Source organism: Physella acuta, unplaced genomic scaffold, assembly GCF_028476545.2.
Source record: "Physella acuta isolate Inbredline_101_S28 unplaced genomic scaffold, ASM2847654v3 ptg001126l, whole genome shotgun sequence".
Taxonomy (NCBI): Eukaryota; Metazoa; Mollusca; class Gastropoda; family Physidae; genus Physella; species Physella acuta.
In genome coordinates, this window is record NW_026732643.1 from 307,857 (window position 1) to 328,140 (window position 20,284).

General features: G+C 38.0%; 1 protein-coding gene across 9 annotated transcripts in view; it reads left to right on the forward strand.

Moving 5' to 3' along the window:
* The window catches only part of LOC131956063 (muscle-specific protein 300 kDa), a 163,076-nt gene that overhangs the window by 120,799 nt on the left and 21,993 nt on the right, over nucleotides 1-20,284 (forward strand). For 8 of the 9 annotated variants that reach the window (XM_059320425.1, XM_059320424.1, XM_059320429.1 and 5 more), the window contains 24 exons: nucleotides 281-805; nucleotides 1,607-1,651; nucleotides 7,791-7,955; nucleotides 8,694-8,876; nucleotides 8,962-9,123; nucleotides 9,230-9,358; nucleotides 9,713-9,910; nucleotides 11,045-11,230; nucleotides 11,393-11,557; nucleotides 11,861-11,956; nucleotides 12,046-12,360; nucleotides 13,275-13,406; nucleotides 13,646-13,816; nucleotides 13,948-14,102; nucleotides 14,319-14,462; nucleotides 14,574-14,747; nucleotides 15,127-15,289; nucleotides 15,619-15,945; nucleotides 16,128-16,316; nucleotides 16,467-16,607; nucleotides 17,242-17,431; nucleotides 18,782-18,924; nucleotides 19,292-19,618; nucleotides 19,872-20,096. In XM_059320425.1, the coding sequence (XP_059176408.1) occupies nucleotides 281-805; nucleotides 1,607-1,651; nucleotides 7,791-7,955; nucleotides 8,694-8,876; nucleotides 8,962-9,123; nucleotides 9,230-9,358; nucleotides 9,713-9,910; nucleotides 11,045-11,230; nucleotides 11,393-11,557; nucleotides 11,861-11,956; nucleotides 12,046-12,360; nucleotides 13,275-13,406; nucleotides 13,646-13,816; nucleotides 13,948-14,102; nucleotides 14,319-14,462; nucleotides 14,574-14,747; nucleotides 15,127-15,289; nucleotides 15,619-15,945; nucleotides 16,128-16,316; nucleotides 16,467-16,607; nucleotides 17,242-17,431; nucleotides 18,782-18,924; nucleotides 19,292-19,618; nucleotides 19,872-20,096 (4,650 nt within the window). The remainder of the gene's footprint in view (nucleotides 1-280; nucleotides 806-1,606; nucleotides 1,652-7,790; nucleotides 7,956-8,693; nucleotides 8,877-8,961; nucleotides 9,124-9,229; nucleotides 9,359-9,712; nucleotides 9,911-11,044; nucleotides 11,231-11,392; nucleotides 11,558-11,860; nucleotides 11,957-12,045; nucleotides 12,361-13,274; nucleotides 13,407-13,645; nucleotides 13,817-13,947; nucleotides 14,103-14,318; nucleotides 14,463-14,573; nucleotides 14,748-15,126; nucleotides 15,290-15,618; nucleotides 15,946-16,127; nucleotides 16,317-16,466; nucleotides 16,608-17,241; nucleotides 17,432-18,781; nucleotides 18,925-19,291; nucleotides 19,619-19,871; nucleotides 20,097-20,284) is intronic. The other variant, XM_059320433.1, reaches the window with a different exon arrangement.

Sequence of the window (20,284 nt, forward strand, 5' to 3'; positions counted from 1 at the left end):
CAAAACTGATTACTGGCATGATGTATGACGTATGTCCTTTAGCTTCTTCTACCACCGCTGACTGTGGCAGGGGAGCCAGGCTTATATTCACGTTTAACTTCTTAAATACTTTTTTTTATGTGTCATTCCTTGTGTTGTTGTAGCATCACTGTCTTGACATTGTCTGGCTGTGTCGCTATGTGACTGCATGTAGCACTGTCTTGTTCTGTGACTGCATGTAGCACTGTCTTGCTCTGTGTGTCTGCATGTAGCACTGCCTGTAGCACTGGTTATGTTTCAGACTCTGACAGCCCAGATCCAGCAGGACAAAATTAAGGTCAACGAGATTGTGGAGAAACAGCGGCAACTCTTCCTGGACAGCGCCCAGCTCAGCCCCAATGTCTTCCGCAAACACTATCTCCCCGAGTCGGCCTACAGCGACTTTTTCTCAGCGGCGGCCCAGCACCAGAGAGGAACCTCGCCCCTGCCAACCTCCAGCAACCTGTTCTACGACACAATGCCAACCTTCGTCTACGACACGCCGCGACTCTCGGACGCTCCGGCGTCAATGTTTTCTGACTCGGACATAAATGTTTCACGTGACTCCCAGGCCGGACAGTCCCCGGCGTCAGAGAGAGAGTTGCCGTCGCTGTCCTTTGAACTGCCCAAGAAAATCCCCCCACCCCGTACAGACAGTATACCCAGGCCGACGTGGAGCGACAACATCCCTTCCCTGGCCTCACCGTCACACGAGCTAGCGGGCAGCCTGAGCCTGACCCGCTCGCTGGACAGTCCACTCACCACGACACTGGAACCCGCAGTTGAGGTAGGTCCCACGGTCCCCGCGTCCAAATATTTCTCGCCGCCTGGACGGGTCAGTTCTCTGGCCGAGCAACTGACCAGTAGTGTGTGCCCACTCGAGGACCCTCCCGTCTTTGGTGGAGTACCCACGGAAATTATCCGCATGCTGTCTGTCAACACACCACGTACAGCCGGCAAGGTAACACAGCACCATTTAACTCAGCACCACATTTTAACCACTGCATCTTGTGTATGTGTGCTGACTAAAGTTACTGTAGTACCAGTCCTACATTCAGCGATTAACTTTTTCTTTTGTTTACACCATTTTATTAGATTACACATTAACGCTTATAAAACATTGAGCATATTAATTTGATCAATACATATTTTCAATCAGTTCAAATAATTTTTATTTCTATTCAAATACAGTAAAGTTTCCAACTTGTAAAGTTTATTTTTACTACAGTTCCATTCTCCTTTTCTATAGTCAACCTGATATTAGCACCCTATCTGCACATCGCATATTGCATGGTATAATTGAACACGAAGTAGTTTTAGCTGTATCATTGTCTTTTTATCTTTATGTTGTATTGACCTATGTCGAAAATCCGTTTACTTAACATTTATGTACATCTCTTATATTCATTGTATGCTATTTTTTGGGCCTTTGCCTTCCATTGGAAATGCTTCACTAACAATTTTTTTTTTAATTTAATTTTCTTAACATCATAATATTTTTAAAAAACGCTCGATATGATTAGAGACAGTAACAAATAACTGATAGTTTAGATCGCATTGACACAGTTGAACTGTTATATTTTTCTAGCAAACAGATGTAGGCGATGACGTTTGGAACAAACTTCAGCAGGAGGTAATTTGTATTGTAGTTCTGTCCATTTAGATTAGAGAGTTTAACAAACACAGTTTATAGTGATCTTTTGTAACTTTATTCTAGCTCTGTCCATTTAGATTAGAGAGTTTAACAAACACAGTTTATAGTGATCTTTTGTAACTTTATTCTAGCTCTGTCCATTTAGATTAGAGAGTATTAACAAACACAGTTTATAGTGATCTTTTGTAACTTTATTCTAGCTCTGTCCATTTAGATTACAGAGTTTTAACAAACACAGTTTATAGTGATCTTTTGTAACTTTATTCTAGCTCTGTCCATTTAGATTAGAGAGTTTAACAAACACAGTTTATAGTGATCTTTTGTAACTTTATCCTAGCTCTGTCCATTTAGATTAGAGAGTATTAACAAACACAGTTTATAGTGATCTTTTGTAACTTTATTCTAGCTCTGTCCATTTAGATTAGAGAGTTTTAAACACTCCTCTCCGCTATGTTCACATACAGAACTACTACTAAATTTACCCTAGCTACACCAGAACCTCACAGAAATTTAACACAAACAAAACATGACGTGGGCTGTTGCGGTGAAATCAGTTATTTTATTGTGGGGTTTTCGTGCACCTACCTAAAAGATCATTTTTTAATGTGTGAAATTCTACTATTGTATGTTTCTCTCACTCGCGATCAAGGGAGATTACACTGCTCTAATCTTTTCATGCCTTTTTTGTGGTAAACTTATAATGCTGTGTGAATGTGTGAAAGGTTTTATAATCTTGTTGCAAGTGTTCCGTACAAGTTCTGGACCATTGTCTGACGATTGCCTACTGTCGGAGCGTCTTATCTGTGTGATGAAAACATCAAGTCATGACCACGAAATACGGCAGGGGTTTATAGCTGTCGTGTTCAACAACTCTTTACTGCTGTTTGAATGGCGGCTTTTCTCAAGCACCTTTCATTTTCACGGTGTTATCAAACTTTTTTTTTTGGCTGTAGAAATATGCGATATTTCTTATGACGTAATGACGTATTTTATGGCAGTAACTTGGTCGCGTATTTAGTGTAGCAGTATCTGTCTCAAGTTGGCATGCCAAACTGTCAGAAATCACGTGACGTAGTAGCAGGTGAATATGATTGGTAGAGCGCACGACATGACGACAGAGGGCAGACATTGATGTGACGTGTCTAGTGCATTCAACGCCATATACCAATAGCCTCTAAATCTTTTTAAACGGTTGACGATTTCATTTTGGACTTTTATTGCCAGTCCTTTTGCATTGTTATTGAAAATATGATCATACTCAGTGGCAGCTTATAGCCTCATAACATACTGGAGTAACATGTCTAGTGGGTTGAATATTATAAGTATTTAACATGGTATTCAAATAGAGACCGGCAGGTTGAACCATGGTCTGCATCACTGGGAACGACACGCATACAACTCAGTTGTAAAAACATGGGTGTACATATCAATAAAATAAAACGCAAATAATGTCTGCCATTGAAAACTTGACAATGATGCAGTATTCAGCTTATACATGTTCCATCATCATGGCTACTTCTAACCACTTACTGCCCTTTGGGGGGGGGGGGGGGGGGGCTGGACCCAGTGTTTCTTCCAGACTTTTTTCTACGGAGGGGCACTTGAATTTTCGGGGGGGGGGGATGCCTGGAAGAAACTCTGGCTGGACCCTTTTCCTCCATGTGTCCTACGCAAGCGCATACTCTTGTCTGACTGTTGTCTGACATTCCCACCATATATCCCTCACATCGGTCTGTCGTTTAGTTCAGAAAACTTGACTTGTGTGTCATCCTCAGCAAATGAGCTGTGTTTGTCGGGCTACACGCTTGTCTGTATGTGTGTAGCTGTACACACCTGTTTGTATGGTGGTAAACAGATTGCTAGATCAATAAATATTGACTAGTCAATAAAGAAAGCTCTTCAGCTTGAAGTGACTTTGTGTCAGTTCCATTCAGTTGTCAGTTAATATGAACCGGCGCAAACAGTAGATCAGCCCCCACAAAGACACGTGAATAGGTCTAACATAATAGAGACATGGCAAGTTAGGCTAAAAGTACTAGATTAACCCCAGCCAACCCAGGTTTAACCCCAACTTTCTCGGGGTCTAGTCTGATGATTTCTCACCAGGAGAGCCAGACGGTTTCTTTTGATGTCTTTGTCCTTAGTCTCAAATGTATTTGTCTCTATATCTGATATGCACAGTTCTTTGCCTGATAATTAACTCGAGGATAAATAGGCTCAGTTACTTATCTAAACTAGTCCGGTTCAATATAAAGGCCTAGACGTCGATATACGGGGCATACAATTGTCCGGCAACACACGGATAGAAAACTTGCCGGCAGTACACACGGACAGAAAAATTGCCGGCAGTACACACGGACAGAAAATTAGCCGGCAGTACACACGGACAGAAAACGTGCCGGCAGTACACACGGACAGAAAATTAGCCGGCAGTACACACGGACAGAAAACTTGCCGGCAGTACACACGGAAAGAAAACTTGCCGGCAGTACACACGGACAGAAAACTTGCCGGCAGTACACACGGACAGAAAACTTTTGCCGGCAGTACACACGGACAGAAAACTTGCCAGAAACACATTTACGAGAAGCTCTTGTCGGAAGTAAACTCAGCCAAGAAATTTAGCCGGCATTACTAGCAACAGTAGACTTTTGCCGGCAGAACTCACACAAAAAAGTTTTTTGGGACAAGAAAAATATATTTAAAAAAACAACCTTACACTGAGCGGACACGGATAGGACATTCTTTGTTTGCGAGTCGTTGGTCACGTTTATCAAACACAGATATCAGGTACCGCCCAGTGTTGCAAGTTGGAGAGGAAACAATAGGGTTTTATTGCCGCCCGGTGGCGCTGTTTTGTTAGTACGGGAGAAATGCTGTGGCATTTGTGGCACTTGCAGATAATTCGTCATATGACTTTTATGTCGCCCCCTTATCATATGCTTGAAGAGAAAGTTGTTTTAAGTTATTGATCCGACCAACGCGATTGCCCGATTAGCTCTTGGTCCGTCGAGTCGATGGGTGAACTAGGGGCTGTCTGTTCCTCTCAGCCGTTGATGCTGCTTTGTAGCTGGACATTTCGTTGGTTTCTGTTCTGATACATTCTGACACGGCTTGTTTTTTTTTTCGTGCAGACAATTATGCTGGTGTAAATAGCGGCCGGTCGTGTGATTCAGGCATGGATTCTGTCAGCTCCATCCATTCAGTGTTCGTGATTCAGGCATGGATTCTGTCAGCTCCATCCATTCAGTGTTCGTGATTCAGGCATGGATTCTGTCAGCTCCATCCATTCAGTGTTGGTGATTCAGGCGTGGATTATGTCAGCATCATTCGTTCAGTGTTGGTGATTCAGGCATGGATTCTGTGAACACCATCCATTCAGTGTTCGTATCCACGCTCTGCGTTAGACGGCCGCCTACACGCTACATAACTATCCTTATCATTCCTAGGCTTAGGTTCCGCAGACGGCCAGACATTCTTGGCGAGTCTAGAAAAACTGTTGCCCTTGGTGTGGCACAAGGTCGTCCATGTGACACGCCTCAACAGTCTTACCTTTCTGAAGATGGCGTCGTCTGCTTCTCCGGCCAGGGTAAAGAAGCTTCGTCACGTGACTCATCAAGCGATGGCTTTAGTTTACTTCAGCTAGTTCATCGCTTTCAAACATGCAAGTTTGGGGAATCGCAACATGACAAAGCAAATAGTAGGGAGTCACGTCATGGTACCTACAGCAATACAGTTGGTGATGTAGTTGAACACAATGGTGACCTAGCAAATAGTAGGGAGTCACGTCATGGTACCTACAGGAATACGGTTGGTGATCTAGTTGAACACAATGGTGACCTAGGAAATAGTAGGGAGTCACATCATGGTACCTACAGCAATACTGTTGGTGATTTAGTTGAACACAATGGTGACCTAACAAATAGTAGGGAGTCACGTCATGGTACCCACAGCAATACTGTTGATGATCTAGTTGAACACAATGGTGACCTAGCAAATAGTAGGGAGTCACGTCATGGTACCTACAGCAATACGGTTGGTGATCTAGTTGAACACAATGGTGACCTAGGAAATAGTAGGGAGTCACATCATGGTACCTACAGCAATACGGTTGGTGATCTAGTTGAACACAATGGTGACCTAACAAATAGTAGGGAGTCACATCATGGTACCTACAGCAATACTGTTGGTGATCTAGTTAAAAATGTTTCCTCCCAGGTCAATAAACGTTTCGTTAAATCAGATGAAAATAAAATTGCTGTCACTTGCTGCATAGAGGAACCTAATTTGACATCTAAACAGGAGCTGCTGCTTGATATTGATAAGTTATCTTTCGACAACCAGCCACTGTCTAATAAAAACTGTCTATGCAATCAGACATTATGTCATACAGATTGTCTAGGCAGTGAGAATCTGCCTCATACAGATTGTCTAGACAATGAGATGCTGCCTCATACAGATTGTCTAGGCAATGAGATGCTGCCTCATACAGATTGTCTAGGCAATGAGATGGTGCCTCATACAGATTGTCTAGGCAATGAGATGGTGCCTCATACAGATTGTCTAGGCAGTGAGAATCTGCCTCATACAGATTGTCTAGGCAGTGAGAATCTGCCTCATACAGATTGTCTAGGCAATGAGATGGTGCCTCATACAGATTGTCTAGGCAGTGAGAATCTGCCTCATACAGATTGTGTAAGCAATCAGACATTGTCTACAACAGATGACGTACCTACTCTAGCAACTTTGACCACTGCAGATGCTGATGGTATTACCTTGGAGGACTTTGTGATGAAAGTTTCCCTGCATGTGTCCAGTGAATTGAGAAGACCCAGGCTTGCTTCTCCATGTCCAACAGACTTACATACACCATTGCAAGCAAGTTCTAATAGAAGCATAGGGTCTTCACATTTAAAAACACCAGAGGAATGTTCATCATTGTGTGATTTTGCTAAATACGTTGACCTTGCTAAAGATGTAGCTGAAATTATCAACGCTTGTAAAAATCTTGCTGAAGATGGAGCTAAAAGTGTTGTTGAAGAAGTTGTAAATTTTGTACAAGATGGTGATTTTTCAAAAGATCTGGTTGAAAATGTTGCTGTTTCTAAAAATCTTGCTGAAGATCTGGTTGAATATGTTGCTGTTTCTAAAAATCTTGCTGAAGATGGAGCTAAAAGTGTTGTTGAAGAAGTTGTAAATTTTGTACAAGATGGTGATTTTTCTATAGATCTATTAGAAGATGTTGCTGTTTCTAAAAATCTTGCTGAAGATGGAGCTAAATATGTTGTTGAAGAAGTTGTAAATTTTGTCCAAGATGGTGATTTTTCAAAAGATCTGGTTGAAGATGTTGCTGTTTCTACATATGTTGCTGAATGTGTTCTTCAATTGGTAAACAGTGTGGTTGATGAGGTATCTACAATAGCTAACACATGCTTTAGCTAATAAAAATATGTGTATTACCGTTGAGTAGTTAGTGTATCCGTAAGATTTTCTTGGTTTTCTTCTTTGTTCCAGCTAGACTCATGCAACAAATTAATGGAGGGTCAAACATTTTTAAGGAGTTCAAGTTTTAATTTCTTTTCTGATCTTTTTTTTTTTTGGCTTGAAGAGCTAATGTATATCTTTGTTTATTGGATCAATGTTTGTCTGTCTCTTGAAATATTGTTTGGCAAGCACTTAGCTCTACCAGGTAACTTGGGGTTAAAGTGCAACATGATCAAACCTGGTTCCTGTTCAGTGTAATCCACAGATTAAAAGATTTCAGTTATTTCTTCCCTATCTTGTAAGGCCTAAATAGTTTAAGGCTTTAAAAGATAGCAGGAGAATGTCTAGGCACTGTGGAAAAGCTGCAGAAATACTCCACTCACCATGGTTGTACTGATTCTGTTTATATATATCTTTTGGGTATAAAAGTGACTTTAAATTGTGCCGTACATGCAGTGATGTAAAACTCATTCATACAACTATACAAAGGATTAGAACTTTGATCAAACAAAAAGTATTTATTTAAGCATTTAATTTTTTAATTTAATTCTTTTTATCTTTGCTGTAACTATTTGTATTTTAAAAAAAAAGACTCATTTTTAAAACATTATTTTCCTATCAAACAATGTTTCAGATGGATGCTAAGGAAAAACAGTTGGAGGCATCTCTGCAGAAACAAGAACAATACCAACAGGCAGTACAAGACCTGACAGCTAAAATCGAGAGAGTGTCCATCAGACTGGCTGAAAGCCCTGCCTCACAGTCTGCCTCACTAGACAACCAGATGCTGGAGCATGAGGTACTGCTTCATCACTCTTTTAATGGAGGCCACTGAGTTGATGAGAATCCTTCCATCTTATTGTTGACATGGATTAAAAACTTGCTTTTTTAGATTTTGAAATCAAATAGACTTCAAAAATAGTTTAAAAAATTTTAGACCTAAAAATTATTCAGAAATTTAATATTTTTAGAATCAATGTTTAAAAAGGTGCAAATTCCGAGAACTTGAAAGTAATTTTTTGAGTTCAAGATTACATTTCTATTTATTTTCATCAAGCCTAAGTTATAACCCGATGTTTCTCTTTCGTAAGATAAACATTGATTGGCCATACAAGAACTCCGTGATTGATAGTTATTTGTTTGCAAAACTTTGCAGATGAAGTTTTTAAATAACATAATGCTATTTTAAACCACATGACCTAATTCTACCATTTTTGGCTAAATTTTATGTAATAAAATTTATGCTAGCCAATTGAATAGCCATTACCATGTGAAAACCAAATTGCTTTTGCCTTTTTTTTAAGATTGTGTTTAATGCCAACAAAACTAAAACGTCAAATACATCCACTCTTTTTTAAAGTCCGAAAAAACCAAACAGTCAGGATTTTATAGCAATATTAAATTTAATTACACCATGCATGATTTTTCAAATATTTAATGGGACTCTCGAATACCTTTGAGACTATTCTCGCTTGGTTCCATTATGTCTAATCTATCTTAGTAGCAATACGTTTTTTTTTTCAATTTCTTCTTTCAGGAAGTTTTAAAAGAGATAGACACTATTAAAGAAGAAATTGAGCGAGTAAAAGACTTGAATCAAGAGTTGGCTAGCAGTTCTGACCAAGAGGGCCATAAGACAACCAAGTCCACTCTTACAATGCTGGAAGATAGACTCCACAACCTGCAAACAATGGCAGAAGATAAGGGGAAAACACTCCAGGTAAAAGAAAAGAAAACAGAACTCTTGATTAAAAATGAATATTGTTAGACAGTTTAGAATAAAATATCTTTTAAAACCTTGCCAGGAGGCCAAGACCCAGAAAGAGAACCATGCAATAGCCTACCAAATCTACAACACAGAAGTTGATGACCTGCGCAGGTGGCTAGAGGAAACCAAACTCCAGTCTACAGCTGATGGGTTGGAGGATGATGAGCTAGATCTACAGTGGCAGCTAGATCAAAATAAAGTAAGTCAGATCAAAACAAAGTCAGTCAGTTAGTTGCCAGCAAATGTAGCATTATATATAGCTATCTGTCTATGCAAGCAGTCTTAATGTTGGTTGTGTCCTACAGGTCATTCAGGAAGAAATCAACAAGAGGTTGTGTCTCATGTCTGACTTGGCCCTCCAGTGTGATCAGCTGTGTGGCAGTGAGTCCCCAGAGACAGCAGAGGTCTTAAGGTCTCAACTTGCAGCCCTGCAGGTCATTTTCTTGACATTTTTTTAAAATATAAAACTTTATTTCTGCTATCAGACTATTAGTTTGTTGGATTGAAAGGCACTTTGTTTTTACATGGTCAACATTTTAATCCACACTTTAATTTTTCAAATCTATCGTTGGTTGATTTTTTTTTCCATCAGTTTTTCCCAGAATGACCTTGGTCAGTTAAAGCCAGGGCTTTTTGTAGTCTTCCAGACATTTTTTTCTCTGGAATTGAGGGGAAAGGGGGAATAATGGTTAAAGTATATATTTTAAGTTTAATATTCTGCCTCTGAGAGATGGCTGAAAGAAACACTGCTTTTTTTATCTGTATACAATTAAAACCTTTTTTCTCAGAATGACCTTGGTCAGTTTAAGTTGTTTACAATTGAAAAACAAAATCATCTTCGTGCTGCACTGAAGGAGGCAGAGAGAAAGAAGAGGGAAAAGGATGAGCAAGAAGCCTTAGAGCACCAGAAATGGATGGCAGACATGAACAGTTTGAAATTAGACTCAGAGAGTTCTTCACTCTCACTGCAGAGGCAGTTTTCTAAGGCTAGTTTTGATACACTTTAAATATTTATTGAAACTTTGCTTCTAAATATTTTTGGAAATTTTAATTCAATATTCAATTGAAACTTTGATTCTAAATAGATGTTGAAATATTTATTGTAATTTTTGTTCTACTCATTGAAATTTTTGTTCTAAATGTAGTATTGACATTTTATAAGATTTAGCCTGATTGCTAAAAAATGACTAATTCTTCAAATGGATAAATTCTTATGTTTTAGTGTGTGAGTTGATTAGATAAAATGAATTCTCTTGTTTAGTGTGTGAGTTGATTAGATAAAATGAATTGTCTTGTTTAGTGTGTGAGTTGATTAGATAAAATGAATTCTCTTGTTTAGTGTGTGAGTTGATTAGATAAAATGAATTCTCTTGTTTAGTGTGTGAGTTGATTAGATAAAATGAATTCTCTTGTTTAGTGTGTGAGTTGATTAGATAAAATGAATTCTCTTGTTTAGTGTGTGAGTTGATTAGATAAAATGAATTCTCTTGTTTAGTGTGTGAGTTGATTAGATAAAATGAATTCTCTTGTTTAGTGTGTGAGTTGATTAGATAAAATGAATTCTCTTGTTTAGTGTGTGAGTTGATTAGATAAAATGAATTCTCTTGTTTAGTGTGTGAGTTGATTAGATAAAATGAATTCTCTTGTTTAGTGTGTGAGTTGATTAGATAAAATGAATTCTCTTGTTTAGTGTGTGAGTTGATTAGATAAAATGAATTCTCTTGTTTAGTGTGTGAGTTGATTAGATAAAATGAATTCTCTTGTTTAGTGTGTGAGTTGATTAGATAAAATGAATTCTCTTGTTTAGTGTGTGAGTTGATTAGATAAAATGAATTCTCTTGTTTAGTGTGTGAGTTGATTAGATAAAATGAATTCTCTTGTTTAGTGTGTGAGTTGATTAGATAAAATGAATTCTCTTGTTTAGTGTGTGAGTTGATTAGATAAAATGAATTCTCTTGTTTAGTGTGTGAGTTGATTAGATAAAATGAATTCTCTTGTTTAGTGTGTGAGTTGATTAGATAAAATGAATTCTCTTGTTTAGTGTGTGAGTTGATTAGATAAAATGAATTCTCTTGTTTAGTGTGTGAGTTGATTAGATAAAATGAATTCTCTTGAAGCAGGAGCTGGTGACTGACCTCCAGTCTCACAAGCAGTTGGTCCAAGAAATCTCTGACCACAAGCTGCGAGCCGCTGCCCATCAGCAGACATCAGAGACAGAAATCAGACTCAACTGGCAGCGTCTCAGCTCAGAGCTGACTGTTAAAAAACAAAGTCTCGAGGCAATCTTGAGCTCAAATAACCTAGGGGTAATACATTGGTTCTTGGTACTTACTGAAACTTAACTTAGGAAATTATTCTGCCTTGACTAAGTTGAGTTTTTTTTGTTTCTGTTAATAGGTTTATTAGAGATATTTTTTAAAGCTATACCAAAATGTAATGTAATTATAAATGTATTGTTATGTAAGCAGGACCTGATGAAAGTGACACTACATAGTACAGGTCTACATGAGAGCTGCAATCAAAAGTTGGAGGAGGTCAGGTTGTTGGTGTCAGATATAGGCCAACAATGGGATCAATTGGTACAGGGGCAGATAACTGCTGAAGACATCATCAACATACAAGAGCAATACCAGGTCAGTGACATTTCTGGTACTATTTTTTCCATGAGAAAAATATTCTATCTAAACAATTATTTTTATGTTGACAAGATTGTTTATATGTAAATAACAGTTTGAACAGACAATAATAACTTATTTATACAACAATAGCTTATGAATGAGAATATTTAATGCAAATAACAACAATATATATAAATTTAAATAACTAAAGTAAAAAACAATGTCAATGAAAAAGTGTGAATGGGAAGATAATTAAAACCTAAAAGTTCTTCCCATTTGACATTTCTTGCAATGACTGAAATATTTATTCTGTTACAGTCAGCACTTGAAAGCTTGTCTGTGTGTCTTGATCTGGCACAAGAGCAACTGTTTACAGGCCCTGCTGCTAGTCAGGACCATCTGAGGCTAAACCAGGTCTGGTCATTTCAACAATTCTTAAACTTATTTGTCAAATTTTTATTGGTTTCAGTAGGAATAATTTTTTTCTTAATTAACGTTTTTAGAACCTACAAAGACAGATGCAATCAATTAAAAGGGAGGTCACCAACTTAATTGAACATGTAGGAGTTGCCTTCTCATCTGCCCACAACTTTACAAACCAAGACCTGATAAAGAAATGTTTGGAGGATTTAAAAGGCTGGGAGGAACTGATTGGAGACACGGCTGTGTCTCAGGGAGAAGATCTGGCTAGAGCTGACAGAGAGAGGACCATTTACCTGGCTGAGCTCACTGAGCTAAGGCTAAGTCTACAGGACATGCACAGGCTGCTTGCACCATCTGGGCGGCTCTCACTAGAGGACCAGCTAGAGAATAGTCAGGTAGGTAGAGCTAGGGCACCAGCTAGAGAATAGTCAGGTAGGTGGAGCTAGGGCACCAGCTAGAGAATAGTCAGGTAGGTGGAGCTAGGGCACCAGCTAGAGAATAGTCAGGTAGGTGGAGCTAGGGCACCAGCTAGAGAATAGTCAGGTAGGTGGAGCTAGGGCACCAGCTAGAGAATAGTCAGGTAGGTGGAGCTAGGGCACCAGCTAGAGAATAGTCAGGTAGGTGGAGCTAGGGCACCAGCTAGAGAATAGTCAGGTAGGTGGAGCTAGGGCACCAGCTAGAGAATAGTCAGGTAGGTGGAGCTAGGGCACCAGCTAGAGAATAGTCAGGTAGGTGGAGCTAGGGCACCAGCTAGAGAATAGTCAGGTAGGTGGAGCTAGGGCACCAGCTAGAGAATAGTCAGGTAGGTGGAGCTAGGGCACCAGCTAGAGAATAGTCAGGTAGGTGGAGCTAGGGCACCAGCTAGAGAATAGTCAGGTAGGTGGAGCTAGGGCACCAGCTAGAGAATAGTCAGGTAGGTGGAGCTAGGGCACCAGCTAGAGAATAGTCAGGTAGGTGGAGCTAGGGCACCAGAGAATAGTCAGGTAGGTGGAGCTAGGGCACCAGCTAGAGAATAGTCAGGTAGGTGGAGCTAGGGCACCAACTAGAGAATAGTCAGGTGGAGCTATATAAATGTTGCTAGGTTTCTGATTACATCTGTATATTATTCTTAATTTGTTTTAGAGTGTATTTCCTTTAAAATGCTACCCAGTTATTTTTAAACTACTACTGCATCTTCTCTTAAACCTACCAACTTAATTAAAATGCAGTCTCCAGTTTAAAGATTACCTATTCATAGTAGTTTCATTTTTTTTCTATAAGTCAGGCAAAAATTAATAAATTTTGTTCATTTCCTATGTTAAAATTTTAGTTGATTGAAGCTCAGCTTCAGAAATGTGAGAGTCAGCTACAAAAGTTGAGAGAATCCAACATGTCTGCAGAACATGGAAACATGTCTGAACTAAACACATTACAGTCAACATTCATGGACATTCAAAGAAAAGTAAGTCAGAAACATGTTCCATTTGTTCTACGACAGTTGTAGCAACATGATCTGTTTTTTTGTTCTACAACAGTTCCAGCAACACGTTCTGTTTGTTTGTTCTGCAAGTGTTACTGCAACATGTTCTGTTCAATTATTCCCCTATTTATTCTCCCCAAGTTCCTGTATCTGCTGATAAGAAAAAATGACTTCGGTGTTTACTTCTTTTGCTTTACAAAGCTTTTTCTTACAATCCTCAGGCCATGGAAAATAAAACCAGTCTTCAGAATTCTGTTGCTGCACAAGGCCAATACCAGAAGATGATTCATGATTATGAAATATTTTTAGAAACAGCTCAGGAGAAATTAAAGCTTGACTCTATCTCAGCAAGGGACTTAAACCATTTGAAACAGCAGTTGTCTGCTCATAAAGTACTTCCTATTTTTAAGGATTATGGCTAGACATTTTTCAATTATTTAAAAATTAAAGGGAGATATTTTTTTTAATTTACAAAAATTACTGGTAAAAATGGGTAACTTATTTCTATAAAAATACTTTTTAGGACTTCTTCAGTGACCTTGAGGTACATAAAGCTATGCTGGAGTCATTGGCAGGTCAGTGTGATCCAGCAGGAAGGTCAAGGTTTCAGCAAAAGCATTCATCCCTGAGTAACACCACTACGGTGATGGTAGACCAGGCCAGCCTGCATGGTCAAAGGTGACACTCAACTATTTAAAATATCAAAGCTTTTGCCGATTGATCAGAATTTTTTTGCTTAACTTTCTTTCTTACTTTCAGAAAATAAAATTAAATACTTTCAGAAAATAAAATTAAATAGATTAGTAACAAAAAAATGTATAGCTTATACTGTCTTTACTTTCTAACAAGTTTAATTATAGCTTTAACTCTTAATTTTCAAAATTAATCTTTTAGACTGGAGAGGTTAACAAAACAATGGACTGAACTAGATGAGAAATACATGCGGCTACAAAAAGTTTTAACTGACATTGAGCATAAAATACCTCAGCCAATCACCAGTGGGGATTCACTTATCACCATTCAAGATAAACTTAGCAGGTCACTTTTTTTCTTTTTGCACTTGTGCAGTTAATAAAAGCTTTAGTTGAATGGTAATTAATTTTATTTATTTAATTAAAATTATAATTTAATATTTCTGGGAAAAAACAGATACAAAGCACTACAGTCTGAGCTTGCAGAGGAAAGACAAACAGTTTTTGATGTGGTTGACAGAGGTAAACAAATCCTCCATAGTGTCAACTGCTCATCACTGGAAACTATCATTACAGACTTGGCTGAAAAGTGGGTGACACTAAACACAGAGCTGAGCCATGAAATCAAGAGGTAAATCTTTGATACAGTCAGCTTTGGTAACTTGGTGTTTGTATTTTAACAATGCAACCTTGGAAGTCACGGTCTTCTCTGCATCACTTGCTTATAATTAAAAAATTTAATTACAGCAATGAAATTAGGGCAAATATTAAAACATACTTTGGCCCAATTTTAAAAACTCAGAATATTCCAATCAAGAATTATAACATGATTTTTTTTAAAATCTTATCTGTGCTATTTTAATAGGTCATTGTAAGCTTTATAGATATGATCAGAAGTTATATCCATTTCAACACATGAGAATGTAAATTGTGTTGAAAACTTGTAGTTCTATGGATTCCATTTATTTTTAACGTGAAAAAAAGCTGTATTTGAAAATACCATTTTATAGGACGGAAACTCTAGGTGATCATTTGCTGATATTTGAAGAAAAGACAGCATTGTTATCATCATGGTTAAGTGGGGCAAAAATAAAACTAGCTGGATTCAAACAGTTGTCTTCATCAGATCTGCAAAACATAGCTGCTGTCAGGACTAAGGTGGAAAAACTTTTGGTATGTAGCTAAAAAAATCACATGGGTTATTCATTGTCTATGTTGCATGATTCAACAGTTTATGTTTTTACATTTTCTAATAATGTTGGTGGTGTTGTTGTTGGTTGTTTTCTTTTTGGGGGTGGGGGGAGGTTGTTTTAAAAAATTTTATGTTTGTGGGTGTGTATATGTATTTGCTGGGAATTTTTTATCCAGGAATATCTCAAACAACACTCATAGTTTTATGCACTGAATGTTATATAGTTCTGTGATATGATTGGTTGAGTGACAAGACAATTTCCCTGCCTACCAAAAATATTTTGATCACTAATTTATTATTTCCTTTAAAGGAATTCCGCAAAGAAGTTGAGAACCAGGTGACATTAAAAAATCATGTAATTGATGTTGGCAACAAGCTGCTGCAGAACAAAGATTTTGACACCAGGGGGCTCTCTGATCGTCTGAGAAACTATGAGGAGGAATGGGTCCTGCTTGAGAGAGGAATTTCAGAAACAGAAGAATATCTCCACCAAGCTCAGATGGACTTGATGCCATCTCGTCAAGCTTTGAGCGAGCTGTTCAGTTGGATAGAAGAAATTCGCCAGTCTCTGAGGCAGGATGCCAAGAAGAAAATCAAAACAGTTGCCGACATTGAGAAGATGTTAAAGAGATATAAGGTAATCATGGTTGTCTCCCTTACATGTCCAGTTGGTTCATTTAATAGAAATTATCTTCTATGTCTGGAGGTAATGTTCCAAGATGAAAATATTTTTTTTATATAACATTCGTTTTTAAAACATGGTAGATTTTATAAAATATTTGGTTAGATTATCAATGTTTTGTTTATTATGGTCTATAGGATTACAAAGTTGAACTTTTAACCAAGAAGATGACCCACAGTTTTGTCAACCAATCAGTGTTGGCCCCCCAGCCTGAGGAAGAAGACGTACCCAATGAGAAGATGGAGTTTGCTGAGAAGCTGGGAGAGCTGAACAGACAATGGATGGAAGTGGAGAAAAGTGTCACAGAGCGTCTCGCTGCATTGGAGGTATGGCAGCTGGTTGCTGCTCCACATGTGGCTATTGATTATCCACATGTGGATGGCTTTGTATTATTATTGAATTTTAAGTTATCATACATAGTTTTCATCCAATCAAATATGGCCAGTGCTTGTAACTTTACCTTTTTTATCAATCAGTCAGTGCATGCCAAGTGGGAAGAGTTTGAAAAGTCATGTGACAGACTGCAGTCATGGTTTAGTGAGCAAGAGGAAAAGGTCAGGCACAGCAAACTGATTGGACATGAAGTTGGGGTCAGGCAGAGTTTGAAAGACTGCCAGGTCAGTGTTTAAACATTTGTGGTCCATGATACTAGTGCTCATCAGATGAAAATATTGAAACTCACTCTCTTCCCATGTACCTGTGACATCTATGACCTCAACCTTGACTCACTTTCACATGTATGCCTATAAATAACATCTCTGACCTACTCATCTTTGACCTACTTCCCTATGCACATGACATCTCTGACCTACTCACATTTAACCTACTTCCATATACATATGACATATCTGACCTACTCACATTTGACCTCTTTTCATAGAGACATTACATCTATTACCTACTCATATTTGACCTACTTCCCTATACACATGACATCTCTGACTTACCTTTGACCTACTTCCATATGCACATGACATCTATGACCTACTCACATTTGACCTACTTATTTGACCTACATATGACATATCTGACCTACTGACATTTGACCTACTTTCATAGACACACTACATCTATTACCTACTCATGTTTGACATCTCTGACCTACTCACCTTTGACCTACTTTCATAGACACATGACATATATTACCTACTCACATTTGACCTACTTCCATATACACATGACATCTCTGACCTACTCACCTTTGACCTACTTTTATATACACATGACACCTCTGACCTACTATTATCTCAGGCCATGCTGCATCAACTAGAGGACAAGAAGGCAGAGCTGGCATCACTCAGGGCACTGGGCACACACCTGATAGACATGAGTGATCAGTCACCTGGGTGTCAGCAGTCTGTCAGAGATAGCCTGGCAGCCCTAGAGCTGAGGAGCAAGAAGTTAGCTGAGCTGATCAGACAGCTAGAGGATCATCTAAAAGGTAGTCAGATGGCCAGTTACATTGTAATATAACAGGTAGTCAGATGGCCAGTTTCATTGTAATATAACAGGTTGTCAGATGGCCAGTTACATTGTAATATAACAGGTTGTCAGATGGCCAGTTACATTGTAATACAACAGGTAGTCAGATGGTCAGTTACATTGTAATATAACAGGTAGTCAGATGGTCAGTTACATTGTAGTATAACAGGTAGTCAGATGATCAGTTACATTGTAATATAACAGGTAGTCAGATGGCCAGTTACATTGTAACATAACAGGTGGTCAGATGGCCACTTACATTGTAATATAACAGGTAGTCAGATGGCCAGTTACATTGTAATATAACAGGTAGTCAGATGGCCAGTTACATTGTAATATAACAGGTAGTCAGATGGTCAGTTACATTGTAATATAACAGGTAGTCAGATGGTCAGTTACATTGTAATATAACAGGTAGTCAGATGGTCAGTTACATTGTAGTATAACAGGTAGTCAGATGATCAGTTACATTGTAATATAACAGGTAGTCAGATGGCCAGTTACATTGTAACATAACAGGTGGTCAGATGGCCACTTACATTGTAATATAACAGGTAGTCAGATGGCCAGTTACATTGTAATATAACAGGTAGTCAGATGGCCAGTTACATTGTAATATAACAGGTAGTCAGATGGCCAGTTACATTGTAATATAACAGGTAGTCAGATGGCCAGTTACATTGTAACTGTTGTTTTGTGTTATTGAAAATGTAGTATGAAATAATTCAAAATAAGCAAGTAAAATTTTGAGAATAGAATGTTGGTGTTAGAATTCATTAGATTGTCTCTAAGATATACACATTTTAAATTGATGTTTGTATATGGCATCAATGGTAAATACATTTTAAATTGATGTTTGTATATGGCATCAATGGTAAATATATTTTAAATTGATGTTTGTATATGGCAACCATGGTAAATACATTTTAAATTGATTTATGTTTGTATATGGTATCAATGGTAAATACATTTTAAATTGATGTTTGTATATGGCATCAATGGTAAATACATTTTAAATTGATGTTTGTATATGGCAACCATGGTAAATACATTTTAAATTGATTTATGTTTGTATATGGTATCAATGGTAAATACATTTTAAATTGATGTTTGTATATGGTATCAATGGTAAATACATTTTAAATTGATGTTTGTATATGGCAACCATGGTAAATACATTTTAAATTGATGTTTGTATATGGCATCAATGGTAAATACATTTTAAATTGATGTTTGTATATGGCATCCATGGTAAATACATTTTAAATTGATGTTTGTATATGGCATCCATGGTTTGATGACATTACAGACATGGCTGGTCACTGGCAACATTACCAGGCAGACTTGATGCAGCTGAACCAAGTGGTCACCCACATTGAATATGCTCTAAATCACTACACTCTCATTGGTGGGGACATTGGCACACTGAGATCTCAAGTAGCTAAACTAAAGGTTAGTTCTGCAGCAGTTAACTCAATTGATTTTCATTAATATATGCCTTACTGCTAAGTCTTTTAACAATATTTAAAAAATAAGCATTACTGTTACATTTTATCAGAACATTAAAATATGCTATTGTGTCTATAAATAAAAATGTAAAATTGAAAGAATAATGCCACCAGTGTACTTGTAAATTCGCCAGAAAAAGATAAATTTCTAGGAATTCTCTAGTTACTACTGCACTGTGTTGCACCAGGGACAAAAAAAATCATAGAATTTGTTGCTTGTCATAAAACATTGATGAGTTCCTACAATGTAGTGTTTGGTCTAGTTATGAATCTTTAATGCTATTCTGTTAACATTGTTCTGATTGTTCCAGGGCCTGAAGTCTGAACTGACCAGCCACTCCCCACAACTTGATGCCTTCTCAAATCTGACCAATCAGCTCAGGCAGGTTTGTGAGCCATCAGTTCAGATAGATATCCAGAAAACTCTGGCAGACTTGCAGACCAAGTGGAGGACGCTGGATGTGAGGGTCACAGAGCGTTGTCACCAGTTTGAGCAGTCTCTTCAGTCTTGGCAAAACTTTGAAAGCCTGTGCGCGGCAATGGAGGCTTGGCTAGACAAGAAGGAAGTCTTGTGTGCTGACCTGATCAGGTCTCAAGGCGACCCACTCAAGTGTCAAGCAGCATTGGACAAGTTCAGAGTAAGTTTGTTAGCTCTTCAGTCTGAAATACAAAAATATTTAACATTATAGTGGCCTTAGTCAAATGTCCTTGTAATCAACAACTTTGGTCCAGCTCTGGTCATTACATGTAGACAAATTGTATAAAACTGTTGATTTTCTTCCTAAAACACAAATGTCCTGTGTATGTGTATGTTGTAGTGATGGAATTAACAAATGTCTTACCTCTGCAAGACTCTAGGAGTTTGTACAAAATGTGATTTTGTTTTGTCAGCAAATGGAGGCAGAGCTGGATGGTTATCAGGTCAAAGTGTCACAACTGGCCCAAATGAGTGACGGTCTGACAAAGAATATGAATTCATCCACAATATCCATGATAAAATCCAGGCAGACAATGCTAGAACAGAGGATGGTAGCTCTTAGACAGTTGCTGTCACAGCATATGTCAGCTCTGGCTAATGAGATGTCACTCATGGGACGGTTCAACAAAGCTTTTGAGGTCAGTTTCATCACTTGACTCTCTAGTTTTCTAAATGGAGATTTAATTTAGTATCTGGTATCATGGGTTATCTCTCTTACAATTTATATGGGGATTTAGTTTAGTTTGTTGTGTGATTTACTTAAACATCCCGGAAGTGTTTTTATGCCCGATAACAAAAATTTGTATTGTTTTTTTTCTTGTCATAT